Here is a 20,464-nt window from a genome sequence, read left to right as displayed (position 1 = left end):
AATTGACAACATTATATTAAACACCAAATTATCGTTGTTGCTAAGTGATTAGACACACTGTTACTGTGAAATGTATTACCGTAGCGTAAGACTTGCACAACATTCATAATGAGTATGTTGACGGTTTAGGTTTCTTTGGGTGAATAACTGAGACCACGTCCAGTAAATTTACGTCCAGGCACTGTCGATTGAACACCAGGCTGAAAAGGATCATTAAGTTTGCTCATACGTCCAGGCACTGTCGATTGAACACCAGGCTGAAAAGGATCACTAAGTTTGCTCATACATCCAGGCACTGTCGATTGAACACCAGGCTGAAAAGGATCATTAAGTTTGCTCATACGTCCAGGCACTGTCGATTGAACACCAGGCTGAAAAGGATCATTAAGTTTGCTCATACGTCCGATTGAACACCAGGCTGATCCAATGGAGGTAGGTCCAAGCATGCTGTGCTGCTCTACTTTCACTGAAGCTCTCACTGGTAACATCCTCAGAGGAGAGATGTGTGCACTAAAGTTAAAGAATGGAAACACCTTCTCAGTGAAAGTGTGTGTGAGAGTGTGTAGATGTGTGTTATTATCAGGGTCAGAGAATGACAGCTCTCCTCTGTCCCAGTCCAGCTGCACTCTGATCCTCTGGAGTTTCTGCTTCACTGTGAGGAGAGTGGAGAGCTGTGGTGGAGAATATGCTCTATATTTACCATCTTTATAATACACATACCACTGTCCACTCATGGAGGTATATTCTCCCTTCCTCTGGAGAGACTCTGTCATCACACCCACCTGCCACCATGTGTTCTCTCCAACCTCCACATCCCAGCAGTGAGTCCCTGAGTTAAAGCCCTCAGAGCCCAGGACACTGAGATACTTATCAAATCTCTCTGGGTTATCAGGAAGCTGCTGTCTCTCATCACCCCATCTCACACTGGTCAGATCCTCAGACAGGATGAGGATTGGGTGTGCAGTGTTGGGATCCAGAGTCACAGGAGCTGCAGAGTGAGAAACACAAATGGTTTAGGTGGAAAGAGCACACAAAAAGAGATACATACACATATACAAACTAGAGGTCATTATCTGTATCTGTATCTGTATTTGTATCTGTTAAACCAACAAAATGATCTGTCTTTAGGTCTGGATTCAGATAGAAGGCCAGAAATGGGCGTGGCATATGCTGGAAGTCATGTTAAATCAGGAACATGTTGTATTTTTTAACCTAATATTCATTGGTAATGCAATTGGTGTGCTTTCAAAGCATCAAACTGATTAATTGTATGTGTGTGTGTGTGTGTGTGTGTTTTTATGTATATGTGTATGTGTATGTGTGTGTGTGTGTGTGTGTGTGTGTGTGTGTGTGTGTGTGTGTGTGTCTGTGTCTGCTGGTCTCATTAGAACAGAAGCAGAGACACTGTGAGGTCTAGTTAAGCAATAAGGTACGAGAGGCAGTACTGTATCGTCAATAATACGACGCGTAGCGGAGGGCCGGCAAACCCTTGAACAGTACATTATTGACGATACAGTACTGCCTCGAGTACCTAATTGCTTTTATAATACGGTTGCCAGTGACATTATAAATGGTAAGTAAAATAGTAAGCTGCCTTTCAGCACAAAATAGTTGTAACCACCAAACGTTGTGTATCGCATTTCAGTAGCCTAGAGAAAATAGTATACTAATGCTATGCAACAGACAAACAGCATCTGGACCATGACGTTTGTTAGCCTAGCACCAATAGTTTGTTGATGATAGCTAGGAGATCGACATTAATTTGTGCGTTGTCTAAAAACATCCCAGGTCTCCTTGCTAGATCTCGCACCATCTCATTCATTCACATTGCTCATTTTATAAAAGTTTCCATTAAAATAACAAAAATGACAATGGGACACTTTCAATAAAATTATATTTAATAAAAACATTAGGCCTAAACATTCTAAATCAATCATAAACGCTTCGTAGGCACCAGTGGCGGCTGGTGATTTTTTTTTGGGGGGGGGGGGGGGGGGGGGCGCAGTTGGGCAGTGCACTTCCAAACACACACACACACAAGCACAAGACCACTATCTTGCACTACCCATCCTCACAAGCACAAGAACATTATATATTTTTTTGCACTCTCCACACCAGCAGCACAAGATAACTTTTCACCGACACTGTCAAAATCATTGCACTCTGTACAATAGGGTCAGACCCTTTCCTGTACCTGGAAACACTCTGTGTGAATATGTTCTCCCTATGTGTATGGGTCAATGACGTATAAGGATTTTCAACAGGCCAATTTTAAAATACAAAAAATAAGAATATCTATTGCAATTTTTCAAACATTTAGAATGTTGTGTACACGTAAATCTATATTAAAATTTTTAATTAATCATCTATATAAATTGCCCATGGCCTTAAAAAAATTTCATCTGGTGCGACCGTGATTTATCTTAAAACTAATACATTTCCTTAACATACTTGACATTTTTTAACAAGTTATCAGTAATATAAAGTGTTTAGAGACAGTATTGGCATTTCTTTTGAGTTTTTGTACATAAAGATCTCATATTTTTGTTCTATAATGTCTTAAGTCCCCTTCTTAAGTGTAGTTTACAGACTTATTTTTCCTGTAAAGCGCATAAAACTGATAGAAATGTTTAAAAAATACCATTCACTTAAGCATACTGTATTAGTGATTAATATTTCAGCCCCAAAAAAAATATATTTTATTAGGAAATAAATACAGTGATTGCTATAATTGGTCGCACCACATGATGAGTGGTCGCTCCAAATGATGTGAAAACCTCCTATCGTTTAAAGAGATCAATAAAAAATAAATTCCATACAAAACATAGATTAAAACCAGATTTTATTAAAAAATTCATAGAATTTTCATGAACACAAATATCCGCCTCGCAACCTCAGCCTGAACCCTAATTAACCCTGCTTCACTTCATAACAGCAATAACATAAACTAAATCGTTAAGAAGCTGGTTAGGAAAGGGACGACATTAACAAGCCACACTTTAATCTATCACTGCTTAATCTATTTGCATCAGACCATTGTTCAAAACTGTTATTTTTAAAGTGTCCGCAATAGCTTATATGAGAAAATCTGACGTGAAAAGATTTGTATTATAGACGGAAGTTTCAAAACACACAAAACACAAACAAGGGTTATGGCGAAGTGCACAATTCGAACTAGTCCTGTTGGAGTGCTGTGGTAACAGTGATTTAAGAAGTCGTTCAGCAATCGGTAGATTGCTAGTTGGATCTCGACTTCTGTCTTCTGTCACTTTATGCGCATGCTCCATGACGTCTTTACAGGGGATTCAACCACAGGTCCATCTGACGACATGTAGAACTGTAATCTTTGGGCAGGTTGCCTGAAGCTCTTTCAGTATGGGCTCCAGGTGTGCCCACACTCCCTCCTCATCATGGCGGAGGCTGTCTGGCATCTAGTAAAATAGATTAAAACAGTTATAAATAAATTAATACATAAATAAATAATAAATTACTAATAAATGCATAATTACTAAAGTGAAATGACATGCTTTAAATTATATTTTTTGCTTTTTCTTATGATATTGTACAAAGCTTAAACATAAAACGTTGTTTCTGAAATATTAGGAAAAAATCCCTCAAATTGCATAAAAATCTATTCCAAATAATACTTAAATAAAGTACTTAATGCATTTAAATCATCAATTGAATATTAAAGCACAAAAACTGCCAATCTAGGACATATATCTATCATGGAAAACATTCTGCAATGGTCGCACCACATGATATTTTGGTCGCACCACATGATATTTTCAAGTTGAGTCAAAATTTACAGGCACAGCATTGGCCACCTAAACAAAACAAGCTAGCTTAGCACAAAAGGTCACAATGAAATTTATAATCAAAATATATATTTGTAGAAATAACTTAAAATTCATTGTTTTTTTGAGGTCACACCACATGATATCGAAATATGGCAACTACATACCATCCGTTAAAAAAGTATTTTTTTTCCAAATTTGAGAGAGAGTTACAAACCTGTTGCTGATTCCATGGGTCCTTGGCAAGCTGGTCAATGATGAAATCCATTCAAAAACAGGAAGTTGCAACATAATTGTCCCAAAGTGGTCGTTTCTTGATGGTCGCACCACATGATATTTCATAAAATGGACATCATCGGACAAAGTTTGGTTGTATATTATGATGGAAATATAAATACAAATGCTTTGCAATTTTGTACAGGACTACAAAACACTTGGGATATCATGCCAAATAACATTTTAAATAACAGAAAAAATACAAATAAATAATGTTTTTTGGAAAATTAAAGTGAGTACATATATGGGAGAGGTACTACATATATATGGTATCTTTTTATGCATTTAAACCATTTTTTAACTGAAAAAATTGCAGTCGGACAGAAAATATAGGCGTCACGTCATTGACCCGTATGTATATGTGATTTATGTATGTATGTCGGTGAGGTGTATAAGTGTATAAGTGTATAAGTGTATTTGTGTATGTGTATAAGCTACTGGATGACCTAAATTTCCCTCGGGATTAATAAAGTATCCATCTATCTATCTATCTCAAGCCTTCTCACGACACAGTGTGTTCCAGGTGTTGCGTAGCAACCAATTACTTGCTAACTTCAAGTTAGCATGATCAATAGAAAACGGACAACATGGCTCAGCTAAAATGGCTTGAATTTACAGTAAAGTAACAACACAAGTGATTCAAACGATAGTTTCTAGTCTTCATCATCACTATCAATAACAAATTTCCGTTGCTTCTGAATTTCCTCATGGCTGTTGATGTCTATCAATACCGCTCATTTTGAAGATGACGTCAGAGGGCAATACGGATCCGTATCAGACCGGCGAGGAGGTCAATACGCGGCTGGCATGACTACCCATTAGACAATCAGAGCACTCATACTGTCGTTGCCATATAAAAAATTTGTATATATGTGTGTGTGTGTGTGTGTGTATACGTGTGTGTTTATATGTGTGTGTTTATATGTGTTTGTGTGTGTGCATATGTCTGTGTGTGTGTATATGTCTGTGTGTGTGTGTGTGTGTGTATCTGCTGGGCCTCTAGTAGGGGAGCTCTGCTCTGCTGTCACTCAGGTTTCACTGGTAAGATCCTCAGAGGAAAGATGCCGGTGTTAAAGTATGGAAACACTCTCTCAGGGAAAGTATGTGTGACAGTGTGTAGTTGTGTGTTAATAATGGCCTCTGTGGCAAGTGGGTGCCCTCTGTATTCTAAATGTGTGGGAATGTGTGTATGCATGTGTGTGTGTGTGTGTGTGTATTTGTTTGTGCCATATGTGCTTTCAATGAAACTGGTTTATCATCCATTCCACTGCATATGAATCTATCATGTAAAATCAATGTATGCCCCCCCCCCCGGTCTCTCTCTCTCTCTCTCTCCCTCCATCCCTCCCTCTCTCTCTCTCCCTCTTTCTCTCTCTGCTCTATTGGGGCTAAGCTCCATCTCAGGCCTTTCTCTGGAAACGGCTCTATCAAGGATTCTATTCAGGCTATTGCTCTACTTGGGGCCTTTTTCTGAAAACAGCTCTAATGTCTAACGGCTCTATTGCATGTAGCCCTCCCACCAATGATATGGCTCATACACTACACTAGGGGATAACACAAACAGGGTGGGGTGGACATTAAAATTATCTCTTCTTTTATTTATTCTTTACCAACCCAATGAGATCCCTTAATTACTCTTGGCGTGAAAACAAATACTTCATCATCATTCCCAAAAATAAATGTCTTGAACACAATCCCAAATGAAGTCTTTTCAAAACAGGGTGAGACAAGTAAGCTAACCGAGTTCAGGCAGGAGCAACACAGTTCCGGTATCCTGTTGTCAAAGCATGAAAACAGGCTGCATTACCACACACCCTGACACATCCATAGCAATGGAAGATGACATTTCCCCCCATCGTTCTGAATCCTCCATTTATCGACATGTGATACAGTTCACTGGAGCATCCTTAATAATACTCTTTCAATTGCATTCTGCTCCCTTTAACAATGTCTTCTGTTTTAGCTTCACTGTATCCTTATCAATTCTTAAACTCAACTGAAATATCCCAGACAATTCTGACTCATTTTCTTTTTCACCCGTAGACCTGCGTCTACACACTCTTCATCACTTCCGCTCTCCTCCAGTTCCCCCTTCCGCTTGGCAGCTCTTTTGATCTCTTCACGTTTCTTCATATTTCCGTCTGTCTGTCTCTATGTGAGTGTGTGTGTGTGTGTGTGTGTGTTTTGTTTAGTTTCAAATTATATATACAGTACACTTACTGTATTGAACAATCTCCTGCATCTTCTCCCAGACTCTGAACTTCAGGTTGCCCAGGTGTTTTGCTACATTGATCAGAGCTCCTGAAACCCTCTCTGGATACTGCAGTGTGCACTGGGCTCTGGAATAACATTCAGGAGTCAGTGCTGCTGTGGGTTTGGGTTCAGAACCACAGAGAAGAGAGAGACAGGAGGCAGATCACTCACCTTTCCAATGTGCTCTTGTAGTTCTGTGAAATGATGAAGGAAAACATTTATTTTAACATGATTGGTATGAAAATGTCTCATAATAAACCTTAATTTACTCATGCTCTCCCTGTAAGCTAACACACCTACTCCCCCCCCCACACACACACTCTCTCACCTTCAGCACCTGATACATGTCATCATAATCATGTACATCATCAGAGTTTTTTCCAGTTGCCCCTGTCCCTCATTCATCCTGTTTCTTTTGTCAATGACCATTTTTCATTTTACACAGACATTGGAAGACACAGATAAACACATTTTCAGTCAACTGTGGCTTATTATGAGTGTGTCTAAGAGTAAGTGAGTGTGATTGAGTGTGGCTGTATATGAATGATGGTGATTGGCCAGAGCTGAGTTTCTCCACAGGTGATTTGGGAAGTCAGTAACAGCTGAGTTCCAGGACAGTTTCTTCCTCCAAAGTGTGAGACTCTTCAGGTGACATTCCCTAACTCTGTGTGTGTGTGTGTGTGTGTGTGTGTGTGTGTGTGTGTGTGTGTGTGTGTGTGTGTGTGTGTGTGTGTGTGTGTGTGTGTCTGTGTGTGTCTGTGTGTGTCTGTGTGTGTGTGAATGGTGTGGGCGGCATGGGCGGTTTGTCCATAAAGGCGATTTGGGCGACGCACTGCCAAACGGGAAAAAGAGATTTTTTTTTTTTGATTCTACGACAGCTACAGTGGTTATGAGTGTTCTAGACCGCTTGATCTGCCTCTGAATGTCATTATCCAATCAGGCTAAACTCGTGCTTCCAATGGTCCCGCCCACATAACGGGGCTTTCAATGCAATCTCTATGGGTTCCGGGAGGGCTAGCACTAATGTGCTTTCATCATACTAACTGCAAAATGCTACAGTTTTCAAGGGCACATCAAAGACTGTTCAAAACAAGCTACTGGAGTGTATGCAAACGGTCGTGAGGGAACGCATTGTGGAGGAGGTGAAGTCGATGAACTATGTATCCATTCAAGCTGACGAGACCACAGACGTTTCCACTCAGACACAGCTGGTGTTTGTGCTCAGGTACATCGACAGCAACCGTGCAGTGCAGGGACGCTTTTTTTGAGTTTCTTCACGTCACGGATTCAACATTGACCTCAATCGCCAATGTGTTTTTGGAGAGACTGGACAGTATTTGTATGTATTTTATTATACACACCACACACACACACAGACACAGACACAGACACACACACACAGACAGACACACACACAAACAAAGACTCACACACCCAAACACATACACACACAGACACACAGAGAGAGAGAGAGAGAGAGACACACACACACACAAACACAGACACACACACACACTATGATAAGGACAGTAGATGGTTCTTACTTGTAGAAATGTGATGTCATCAGCTCTGATTTGGGAAGTCAGTAACAGCTGAGTTCCATTCCCTAATTGGACACACAGGTGCAAATTGTCTGACTAGTCAGACAAAGACTTTAAAGAGTCAGTGAGAAGCAGGGCTGACGAGAGAGAGACAGAGGGGAAGGTGCCGGTAGCACTGGGTGCAAGCCGGAGGGTTCACCCCATTTTCTGTTTGTTTGACTACCTTTGTTGTAAGTTTGAAGCCTTAATAAAGAACCTGCCTTTGAGGAATTCCCTTGTTGCGTCTTCCTGAGAGCTGGGCTGCCACAACACACACACACACACACACACACACATACACACACGGATACACACACACACACACACACATACTGACCTTAAATGCAATCTCTATGGGTTCCGGGAGGGCTAGCACTAATGTGCTTTCATCATACTAACTGCAAAGTGCTACAGTTTTCAAGGGTACATCAAAGACTGTTCAAAACGAGCTACTGGAGTGTATGCTAGCGGTCGTGAGGAAACACATTATGGAGGAGATGAAGTTGATGAACTATGTATCCATTCAAGCTGATGAGACCACGGACGTTTCCACTCAGACACAGCTGGTGTTTGTGCTCAGGTACATCGACAGCAACCATGCAGTGCAGGGACGCTTTTTTTGAGTTTCTTCACGTCACGGATTCAACATTGACCTCAATCGCCAATGTGTTTTTGGAGAGACTGGACAGTATTTGTATGTATTTTATTATACACACCACACACACACACACACACACACAGAGACACAGACACACACACACACACACAGACAGACACACACACAAACAAAGACTCACACACCCAAACACATACACACACAGACACACACAGAGAGAGAGAGAGAGACACACACACACACAAACACAGACACACACACACACTATGATAAGGACAGTAGATGGTTCTTACTTGTAGAAATGTGATGTCATCAGCTCTGATTTGGGAAGTCAGTAACAGCTGAGTTCCATTCCCTAATTGGACACACAGGTGCAAATTGTCTGACTAGTCAGACAAAGACTTTAAAGAGTCAGTGAGAAGCAGGGCTGACGAGAGAGAGACAGAGGGGAAGGTGCCGGTAGCACTGGGTGCAAGCCGGAGGGTTCACCCCATTTTCTGTTTGTTTGACTACCTTTGTTGTAAGTTTGAAGCCTTAATAAAGAACCTGCCTTTGAGGAATTCCCTTGTTGCGTCTTCCTGAGAGCTGGGCTGCCACAACACACACACACACACACACACACATACACACACGGATACACACACACACACACACACACATACTGACCTTAAATGCAATCTCTATGGGTTCCGGGAGGGCTAGCACTAATGTGCTTTCATCATACTAACTGCAAAGTGCTACAGTTTTCAAGGGTACATCAAAGACTGTTCAAAACGAGCTACTGGAGTGTATGCTAGCGGTCGTGAGGAAACACATTATGGAGGAGATGAAGTTGATGAACTATGTATCCATTCAAGCTGATGAGACCACGGACGTTTCCACTCAGACACAGCTGGTGTTTGTGCTCAGGTACATCGACAGCAACCATGCAGTGCAGGGACGCTTTTTGAGTTTCTTCACGTCACGGATTCAACATTGACCTCAATCGCCAAAGTGTTTTTGGAGAGAATGGACAGTATTTTTATGTATTGTATTATACACACAAACAGACACACAGACACAGACACACAGACACACAGACACACAGACACACAGACACACACACACACTCTCTGATAAAGACAGTAGATGGTTCTTACTTGTAGAAATGTGATGTCATCAGCTCTCATCATCTCTTCTATGGCTCTGGTGGTGTCTGAAAAAGATGAGATCTCTCTGCTCATCTTCTCAATCTTCTCCTTCATCATCTGACTTTTCTGCTCCTCTTCCTCCCTCAGTGCAGCTATCCTGGCTGCCTCTTCATCTCGTAGAAACTGGTGAAGCTTCTCAAACTCCTCCTTGATCATCTTCTGTGTATGCTGGGCCTGAGTCTGGAATAAGGTCAATAACAGAGAAAGTGTCTACTAGGGAATTCCTCTGGATTAACACACTTCATAAAAGCTTCTTCCAACGTCTGTAGATATTCTATTCATGCTTGAGTCTTGACTCTCACCTTAATGTGTTTTGCTGTTTCATCATAGGTGAGTTTTACTTGTTCAAAAGCCATTAGCTTTTCCTTTAAGGGACCTACTATGACCCTGAGCTCCTCCTGGAAGAGAGAGAGAGAGAGAGAGAGAGAGAGAGAGAGAGAGCCAGAGAATAATACAGTAGTCTTTTACCACCAAAGCAATTTGTGACGCCCCTCAGATGTCTTGGTGACTATTCCAACATTTGCTGGCATATTTATGAAAAGTCCTGAATGTAAAATAATAAAGACAAATCAAGTCTCACATGTCAGTGTGCCTCTTGACTACAGCAATACTGAGTCAGATTTTTTTAAATATGACTTTGGCAGAACATGGATTGTCACCACTAAAGCAACAAATGGATACATTTCAGTTGGATGTTTTGTGAACACATTTGGAAGGTCTTCTTGAGGGGGCAACGGAGTGTTGCCACCTAGTGTTTAGTTACAGTAATAACAACAACTACAGGGATTTTGAATTCTGTGATAAGTAAATCATTTTTTATTATGATGGACTAAATATCGGCTATAACTTGTTGTTAATTATCCAATACAAAATCTTGTGGTTATCAAACTTACCTCATGGTCAACGGCTGCTTCAACAATGGGACTGAACTGGTGATTCCTGTGGAGTTTTGAGTCCCGACACGAGTAACACAAAAGCTGCTGATCATCGTGACAAAACAGCTTGAGTTCGTCGCCATGGAGACTACAGAGTGCTCCTCTCTGACCTCTCTCCTGTAAAAATGTCTCACACAGGTTTTTTAATGCACGGTTGGTTGGTGGCTCGTCCTTTGATGACCTCCTGCAGACTGGACATTCTCTGGATCCTTTGGTTCCCCAGTACTGCTGCAGACAGACTTTACAGAAGCTGTGACTACATGACAGAATAACTGGGTCCTTGAAGATGTCAGTGCACACAGGACAGGATAAATCCTCCTCTAACTTCGAAGCCATTTTCCAAGAGTAAATATAAATCTGTTTTAAGCTTCCCTCTCATTGTTTTTCCCCAAACTTTACTTTCACTTTCAGGAGTTTGAAAAATCAAGTCGGTTTCGGAGTCCTCTTGTTGTTTTAACCCATGTATGCAAGCATGGCAACATCTCCAACATCTTTATGAAAACAACTATGTCCAGTTTGAATATTTTTAAATTAGATTCTAACCTGCTAGAACATTTGAAATAGTTTAACGTGGAACAAAGCTGCCGTCTGTTTCTCTCACACTCTCTGCACAACTCCGCCCCCTCTCTCCCTCTGCGTCATCAGAAGCCCACTAAGGCCATAGACATTTATACATAGACGCCCCATTGGCCTTTGGAAGACATATATAGGCATGTTTTGATCATAGGTCATAGACATCTATATTTGTCTATGATTTGGATCGCGTGTCAACGTCGCCGTCATATTGGAGAGGTGAAGACTGGCCTGTAAACAAACGCAAGTAAACGGTGGAGCTGCGGTTTTTCTGGATAAAAAGCACTATAGTGTTTGCATTTCTCAACCGATTTCACTTAGTCGTTTTTATATTCAAGGGTTTATGATCTACGTGGAGTACCCAAAACAGTTTTGTCTCCATGTTACTTAGAATCTCGATAGTCAGGCTATAATTGCCATTGACATGTATACATGTATATGTCTATGATAATCGCTGCTAAACGCTCCCACAGCTCATTCATTTTGAAATACTGAAAAGAAAGAGAAAATTGGAACAAAATCTGCAAAGAGCCTACAAATCAAATAGTGAGACACTGGCAGTAGGTCTGCTTTCCATATTTTGTTTCAAATATTTTTATTGACAAACATATCCTTTAACAGTGTAATGTGTTGTTGTTTATGGAGTGATGTGCTCAGGCACTGAGTAGTTGTGTTGTTGTTTATGGAGTGATGTGCTCAGGCACTGAGTAGTTGTGTTGTTGTTTATGGAGTGATGTGCTCAGGCACTGAGTAGTTGTGTTGTTGTTTATGGAGTGATGTGCTCAGGCACTGAGTAGTTGTGTTGTTGTTTATGGAGTGATGTGCTCAGGCACTGAGTAGTTGTGTTGTTCCACCATACGACAAATTTGTTTGTAAGTGTTTCCGTTAAAGCCCTGACAACCTTAACATTACCTGCTTGAGTAATAAAAGATCAGAATATGAAATCAGTTTCTACACCATTTTCTCTCATCGAGTCATTTCTGTTATGTTCAAGGCTGAGACATCAGTGCCAAACACACACACGCGCGAACACGCATACGCACACTTACACGCACACACACACACACACACACACACGCACACACACACACACACACACACACACACACACAAAGACAGACACACACACTCAACCCACACCCACACCCACATACACACACATGCACACCCGCACACACGCACACATGCACAAACACACGTAGAAACCCAATTCCACATCAGAGTACAGGTTTGTTTATGTGGAAATGAGAGGAGGGGCAGAAAGGCATCTAGGTGTTTCTAATGAACAGATCCTTACCCACAGTGACAGCATATTGACACAATTCTGCCCTTTAAAGTATTTACACTCCCCCTGCATCTAACTCAGCACTACGCCCTGCTGGATGAGATAAGCACACAGTCAGTTAGAAATGTGTCTAAAATGAATAATATGTATGGTTTTAGTGTTTGTTTTAAACATACTGTATCTTTATTGGTAGCTAGTTGTTATTACATCCTCAAATTCATTTTGATAGCACACTGTCCTATGAGAGAGAGATACACATACGTATCTGTGATTTCCACGTGCAGCCAAGGCTATTCTCTGTGTAGTGACTGATTGCTGGAGCCTTCAAAAGACTTGACTAAACTACTGCCCAGGAGGAGCACGTCCCAGCCAACTGGGTGGACGTCCACACTCATTATCCATCAGTAGAACACAGAATATTCACAAATACAGAAAAACAATTCTATTCTATTTATTACATAAATCCAACATAGTTATTATAATTTTGTTTGATAAGTTCTATTGGTTTCCTTTGAAAAATGAAAAAAGGTATGAAATGCATTACCAATAGAGACCAAAATAATATAAAAATAAATAGTCTAATAATAATAATATAATAGATACGCTATATACATGAAATGCATAGAAAAGTGGTAAATTACAAACAATTTACAAGGACCACTATGTTTGCCATTTCCAGTGTATTTACAATTTCCATCACAGCCACTAAACCATTAGAGGTTCCATCAAAGCCACTAGGGTAGTGTGGCGGGGTGGTGCACTTAGCATTAAATGGTCTCAGAGAATGTTAGGACCAGGTCTCATGCTAGTTGTTTCCGACTACGCCACTCTCACAGATGGGGTGAGAGACCCTCAGTTGAGCATACTATAATTAGGACTAGGTTCCCTGCACAGTTCCTGTCCAATCAAAAGAACTTAGGCAGAGGCCGTGGTATAACAAATATAAATACAATGTTTATTAAATGCACAGTAGTAAAATCAGATGGATGTACATCCTATTAAAATAGCAAACACTAACAACAGGGGCGTGATTGTGGGCCTAATATACCTGGGCCTTTAGCTTAGAATGGCACTTGGTTTGGTGAACTCCCAACCTGGGGAACGCTACAACACACGTGATTTAGGAATACAAATATATAACCACACCAACTCTTATCTGCATATCACATCTAAGTATCACTGCAAACATTAGGCATTGTAGGACAAACACTCAGTGCAAAGTGTAAAAATGCGTCGCCAGGTTAGTAAGCCTAGCCTAATCAAGGCTCTAAATGCATATAAACCCCCAAATAAGCACACAAAACAGCCCCTTAAACAAACAAAACAGAAAGAAATCAAACAATGGAAAACTAATAGGGGAAAAACAGTGGCAGTCGCCGGACACCACCTGCAGCAGGAAATATCCTCATTAACTACACAAACCACACAGCATCAGTGCACAATGTTCTGAATGACTTAAAACATACCGAGGGCTGTTGAGTTTCTAACCCCGCTACTCCACGCTTGTCCACCGTCGTGTCAAGCTAAGGAGGCTGTCGCTACGTGGGAAATACACATTAAGCTACATCAAGCCATCACACCATAAAAACATGCAAACTACTACAAATATAATGAGGGTTACCAGCCTACCTGAGATCACACGGAGCCAATGCCTAAAGCGTTAGGTAAACCGCAGAACAAACAATTGCCTCCAGTACTACGTGCCAATTTAAACTATCGCGGGTCTGAAGGAAACGGCACGTCAGCCATGGGCTGCCTAGGACTCATGGGTCCTAAAGCTACCCGGTTACAGTAGTGTGTAGCACAGTGGTGTAAGGCAGTTATGACGGGCCCTAGTGCACGCTAGTTATGAGGCACACACACACACACACACATATATATATATATGACCAACCATGTGTTGGATTTTATGGTGGAATTAGTTGCTTCGGCTATAGTATTGGGAAAGTAGACAGGTCAAAGAGAAAGCTATCAGAAACATGGATAGGGACACGGCAGCTTGAATGATAGCAGCTGTGCAGGATACGTTATTGCTATGTCCCTGTTGTAGTGGTCATCAGCTCATAGGCGATGATGAGCTATATGACAAGGCAAAACGTATGTCTGACCACTACAACAGGGACATAGCAATAACGTTTCCTGCACAACTCCTATCATTCAGGGCCTGTTTTAGAGTGATTGAGTGATTCAGAGATTGCTCAGCAGTCCTCAGTCTCCCAACTTGCCAAGCTGCTGATTGTGGATTATCACTCCGTAACATCCACCTTCGGTGAGGTGTGCACTGCCCTGCTATTGCTTCTGACATCTGTGACAGTGGCAACAGCCGAGTGATCCCTTTCCAAATTGAAACTCATTAAGACCTACCTGAGGGGCAGCATGTAGCAGGAGAGGCTGAATGGGCTGGCTATCTTGTCCATTGAAAAAGCATATCATGCATCACCACTTTTATGTTTGAAAGGCAACGTTCGGCTTGCAGGAGTGCTGTGCCTCTGGCTGTGCTCAGTCAACCTGTCGGTCTTGACGTTCAGATTTTGTGCCTAAACTAGCTATATCGTATTGTCTCATCACATGATCAAATAGAGACTTGACATTGGACAACAAGATATATAATAACCAGTATAAAATAGGGTGATATTGATGGAATGAAACCCAAAAGGACTGTATGCTGGTGTACTTGAAATAGGTGACAATCGCCACAGGTTTGTCCGGTCAGAACATGAATGGATGTCAAGTCCCAATGATGATGAAAACACTGTATTTATTTACACACACACTCAAGCCTTGAATGGCGGGATGAACATGAATGACTGAAGATGAAGCGGTGAATACGATTATCCGCGTAAAGGACTCGTATTTACACATGAATTCTTGAATGACCGTGTTTGAACGGTGATTGAGTTATCCGTGAAATGATAGACATGAATCCGTGAATGACAGTGAACTGACTGATAGAATCCGTGGTTTCTATTAAACAATACAAATGACAAATATGTACAATTAAATACAATAAAGATGAACCATTATATACAAGATGAATGAATATAATATATACAAGATGAATGTTACGGCTATACTGTAAATACGGATCTGTCCCTTTAAATACCGTGCCGTGTAACGGCGAACATTCCATATCTCCGTAACAAAAGTAACTGGTTGAACTGGCCTCGGGGTGAAATGTGGATGCTACAGATGATAATGATGACTGTAAATAACAGATACTATTTACAATGAACTGAACGGACTAAAGAGCTAAATGATACATATAACAACACTTACATTCTTGAACGACGCACGGCAAATGATCGCGAATGTCTTTGAATGAATTGAATTGTCCGATGTGGTCCTTGAAGATGACTTCTCCAACTCCGCTTGACTTGACCCACCACTTGGCCAGAGGAGGGTCGGCCTTATATAGTGGAGAGATGACAGGGGCCTTGAAACTGTCTTGAAACTGTTGAAGTGGCCAAATGGTCAGTGAAATTCCACTGTGCACGAGCCCCACGGACTCCTGGGATCAACTGATAGGCTGACCTCTGCCTGGACCCCAGGTCCCGTGAGTGGCTTGCACAGCGGGGGTGCACAGCTGGATGCAACTGGTGAGACAGCCCTTTTTAACAGCCGGCCCAACTTTGCGTAGCAAAGTTGTTTTCCTGAAATGAGCCAGTTGCATCCTGCGATGGATGATGGGAGTCGGATTGCAGCGGGCCGCGTGTAGGTCCGGTCCTCGACCTGGATCTGCGCCGTCCGTGTGCTGATGAGGAAACAGCCACACCTGTGGAGACAGAATGCAAAGCGGGCTTGGAAAGCCGCAAGCTGGATGGGTGAAGGTCAGCCATTCTGGGGATGACTGGGTTTCTGCGCCATCTACGGCACTCAGCACAGCCGTGCTGGTGCTTCCTGACGGCCTGTCTCCCCCTCAAGATCCAGAACCATCGCCGTAGCTCAGCAAACACCCTGTCCGGGCCTGGATGCATGAGCCGGCTGTCACCATCCTGGATGATGAGCTTGGTGATGGGGTGATGAGGATCCAGCACTATGGGGTGCAATGCGTCCTCCTCCAGGGACTCACACCTGCGGAGCCGCCCCCCCACACGGATCAGCTGGACCCCTGAGTCGAACTCTGGAGCCAACGTGTGCAGTCTGCTGGCTGCAGGGACAGGTTTCCCTGTGGAAAGAAGAATGAATTCCTCCGGGAAGCAGTCTCTCTGGACTGTCCGGAGGAGAGCAAGCTCAGCTTGCCTGACGTCCTCTGCTGCGGGGTCAGTGGGCGTGGCCGCCCCATGACAGGCTCTGATAGAGGCCTCCAGCAGCTCTTGGTAGCTGCTGAAACCTCCAGGATCGGGAAGTGGCTGAGCAGAGGTCACAGAGACGTGACCACAGAATGATGACTTCCGCAGGTCAGCAGGCTCGTGGAAGGATGACCCGTCTCTCCCTGCTGGCTGGGAAGGCTTCTTCCTTTTCTTGCTGTGTGCCTCTGCACGGATGGACTCCTGACACAGCTGTGTCCTGATGACATCCCTCTGCCTAGGTTTGGTCACCTGACAGCGATGCTCAGTGGAAGATCTTGAGCTCCTCCTAAATGATGTGCACTCTTTATTTACTATCACCCATGGCAATAGTTACACTAATAATAGCACTACCTGCACTAGTTTACACTAATAATACAGGACTTTTCTATTATTTTATAATTCCTTTATTCTTTATGTATTTTGAGAACACTTCATTTACTTCCTGTTGATATCATGTTAATATTTCTACCTTGTGATCGAGTGCAGCCTCATTAATAGCACTGAAACTGGCTTCTGTGTGTTTTTGAGTCTCGACACACCACACACACTTGTGGATTATCATCCAGACAGAAGAGCTTCAGTTTCTCACTGTGCAGACTGCAGAGCACCTCAGACCCTGCTGAAGCTCTCTGAGTTCTCTCCTGTAAGAAGGCCTCAAACAGGTTCCTTAATGTTGGTTCTCTCCTGTAAGAAGGCCTCACACAGGTTCCTTAATGTCAGACCCTGCTGAAGCTCTCTGACATCCTTCCTGTAAGAAGGCCTCTTCCATTTGCTGTTGGTCGGTGTAGCTTTTAGACTGTAAAGGGCAATGAACATCGCCATCTACTGGTAAAATGTGAGTATTGAATCTGCTGCAGAATCACTAGTGTGTTATGATTGCAAAGTGCACACAAACTATGGCATTATGGGTAGATCGCTAATGTGCATTTGAGCATTTTATTCTATTTCTCATGCTAGCATATAAATGTCTGCACTTGGGTACCTTATTTCATAACTAGAGCCATTTATTTTGTTGTCAAACCATCAATGGGTCTGGAGTAGATTGTTGTGCATCTTTGGACATCTATACTGAGTTCACACAAGCTTTTTAATCATCTTCACAGTGGAACCTGAGGTCCCTTTTGTGCACAGTGCAGGGAAGAAATTAATGAATGAATGAATAAGACTTAAAAAGTCAGTTTTAAAGAGGAGATGAATAGGGTTCAAATGAGTTTTCTCCTTTTCTGTTAGAAAGGTGATCAATAGGATTATAATACATCTTCCAACAGTTCATGTCCAGTTCATAAGTTTACATGAGATTATATGTGTGTGTGTGAGTGAGTGAGAGAGAGAGAGAGAGAGAGAGAGAAAGAAAGAGAGAGAGAGAGAGAGAGAGAGATGACTCCTTCACTATGTTAGGAGTCGTTTCATTCGTTTACATTTGTGAGTAACTGTGTTGTAAAGAAAACTTCTGCTAACCTCCAGATGAACCCATAGTGTGGCAAGTTAGGCTCTAGTAAGTAAAGACAAACCAGAGTATTGAGAGCATTTAACCGTCCTAATCGACCAGTGGACAGCTCTTCCCAACACCGCACAACCTTACGTTAGCTCAAAGACAAACCAGAGTATTGAGAGCATTTAACCGTCCTAATCGACCAGTGGACAGCTCTTCCCAACACCGCACAACCTTACGTTAGCTCTCACACATAATGCAGCTCGGTCATTGCAGTTCACTTCCGTAAACTCACATCACTACGGAAACGCAGAGCCACGATAGGAGAGTCAGACAGACAGGGAGGGACCTGGTCTCTGATTGGACAAGCCACACTGATGTCATCACTCCTACCGTGTGCATGGAATCTTGAGTCAGGGTCTCATCAAGGCTCTCATCATCTCCTCTGTTATATGATGCAGTGGATCTGAATCTGTTTAATGTATGGCATGTGTACATTACCACTACATCATATACTCTTCCATAGTATTATTACTGTGTGCTGTGGTGAATGTGCTGTGTGCCGTCTCTTGACTCTCTGCTGATATCAGTGAGGGGAATGAGGGAGGGACAACTGAATCTGAGTTCAGTACTAAGTACTTAAAGACAAAGTATGTAGGATTTAGTGACATCTAGTGGTGAGGCTACAAACACACAGACACACACACACACACACACACACACACACACACACACACACAGACACTCACACAACATCTATCCTGTGATGGGTCTAGTCTGTGGGACTGAGTCTCAGCTACTTTGGCTGAAATGTGGTCACCAGTTGGCAGTATTGTTTATTTGTAATACTAAATGTTGTAGTAGTAGTTCAAAATGCACTGATTAAATTATCTGAATCATAGACACAGCTTTACATGATGAATATATAAAACAAATTATCAAAGATGTGTGAAATATCAAGTGTAAGTAAAGTCAGTTGCAGAGACTATTGTTATTGTTCATAAGTTCTCTTCATGAAGAGCTCTGTGGTAGACGATCAAACTTATTTCTCATGTGATTTACTGGACTGGGTGGCAGGCACATTCAAGAAGACATGCACTGGGCTCTGGAATAATAACATCTTGGACCCATATTCTGCAATTCTGTACGACCACATGACATCCTTAACCCCACCTACTGCTACTATTATATTAAAGATTTGTTTTTCAAATAAATAATTAGTTTTGTCTCAAAAATGAAAGGGCCTTTGAAATTAATGTCCATGACTCCTTAGAGATTTAATAAATGGTAAAGTTGTCGGATGTCACATTTAATGCAGTCAGTTGGGTGTTGATATGAATAGGTGTGCATTTTCTTCATAAATCAAACCAGGCATTTTAGAATGTAAAATGACCGATTTCATGATGGATATTTGATGCATATTTTCAATGTGTGTTGTTAATTGTTAAAGACATTGTTAAACACAGGAAATACAAATAGTCCTGAGATTCAAATTTACGCTAGTTGTTCAATTTATAACTTATTGTGAATTTCCATTATTTTGAACACAAATATGTAGAACAACAACATTTAAAGGAGGCTTAAAAATCTGAAATATGTCATAATGACAATGTTTGCATCTTTCTAAAGGTTTAAATCAAAATGAATGATACTCAAATGTTTGCAAAAAGCATTATTAACCCTTCTGTCAGGCCGGTCAATTCTGTAACCATGTTGCGAACACTACATGAGGGTTAAACAGTATATATGGCTCCAATTTGAGATGCTTGTTGTTCAGACCTACACTGCTGAATCCTGAGTATATTCATGTGCTTTGTTACAGCTCTTTACTGGACTAAAGCCAGATTGCTGCATCGACCACAAGAAACGTTCCTGAAACGTCCCATTTTTTTCTTACAACGCCTTTTCCCTCGTATCATTTAAAGCTCTCATTCACTAAAATCACACAATGGATTAAAGCTCATTAAAGCAGTGACATCATCTCTTGCTGTGCTGCTCTACTTTCACTGAAGCTCGCACTGGTAAGATCCTCAGAGGAGAGAGTTTACAGGCAGTATTAAAGTATGGAAACACTCTCTCAGTGAAAGTGTGTGTGAGAGTGTGTAGATGTGTGTTATTATCAGGGTCAGAGAATGACAGCTTTCCTCCGTCCCAGTCCAGCTGCACTCTGATCCTCAGGAGTTTCTGCTTCACTGTGAGGAGAGTGGAGGTCTGTGGTGGAGAATATGCTCCATATTC

At 41.8% G+C, this 20,464-nt stretch overlaps 1 protein-coding gene across 1 annotated transcript; it reads right to left on the bottom strand.

The window, feature by feature from the left end:
• Positions 1 to 5,605: 5,605 nt before the first annotated feature.
• LOC122132378 (E3 ubiquitin-protein ligase TRIM35-like) lies at positions 5,606 to 10,093 on the bottom strand. The gene is made up of 3 exons (XM_042707153.1): positions 10,015 to 10,093; positions 9,662 to 9,892; positions 5,606 to 5,617 (listed from the first exon to the last, which is right to left on the bottom strand). The coding sequence occupies exons 1-3, from the start codon at positions 10,066 to 10,068 to the stop codon at positions 5,606 to 5,608; spliced, it is 297 nt and encodes a 98-aa protein (XP_042563087.1). The 5' UTR covers positions 10,069 to 10,093.
• Positions 10,094 to 20,464: the final 10,371 nt, after the last annotated feature.

The sequence above is a fragment of the Clupea harengus genome, unplaced genomic scaffold (genome assembly GCF_900700415.2).
Source record: "Clupea harengus unplaced genomic scaffold, Ch_v2.0.2, whole genome shotgun sequence".
Taxonomy (NCBI): Eukaryota; Metazoa; Chordata; class Actinopteri; order Clupeiformes; family Clupeidae; genus Clupea; species Clupea harengus.
The sequence above is the reverse complement of the archived record's forward strand: the minus strand, read 5'-3'. Positions and strand labels throughout refer to the sequence as shown.

Coding starts and splice junctions, on each gene's coding strand:
- LOC122132378 (XM_042707153.1), bottom strand. CDS start 10,068: ATGGCTTTTGAACAAGTAAAACTCACCTATGATGAAACAGCAAAACAC. Junction 9,893..10,014: donor AAACAGCAAAACACATTAAG/GTGAGAGTCAAG, acceptor ACCTTATTCCAG/ACTCAGGCCCAGCATACACA.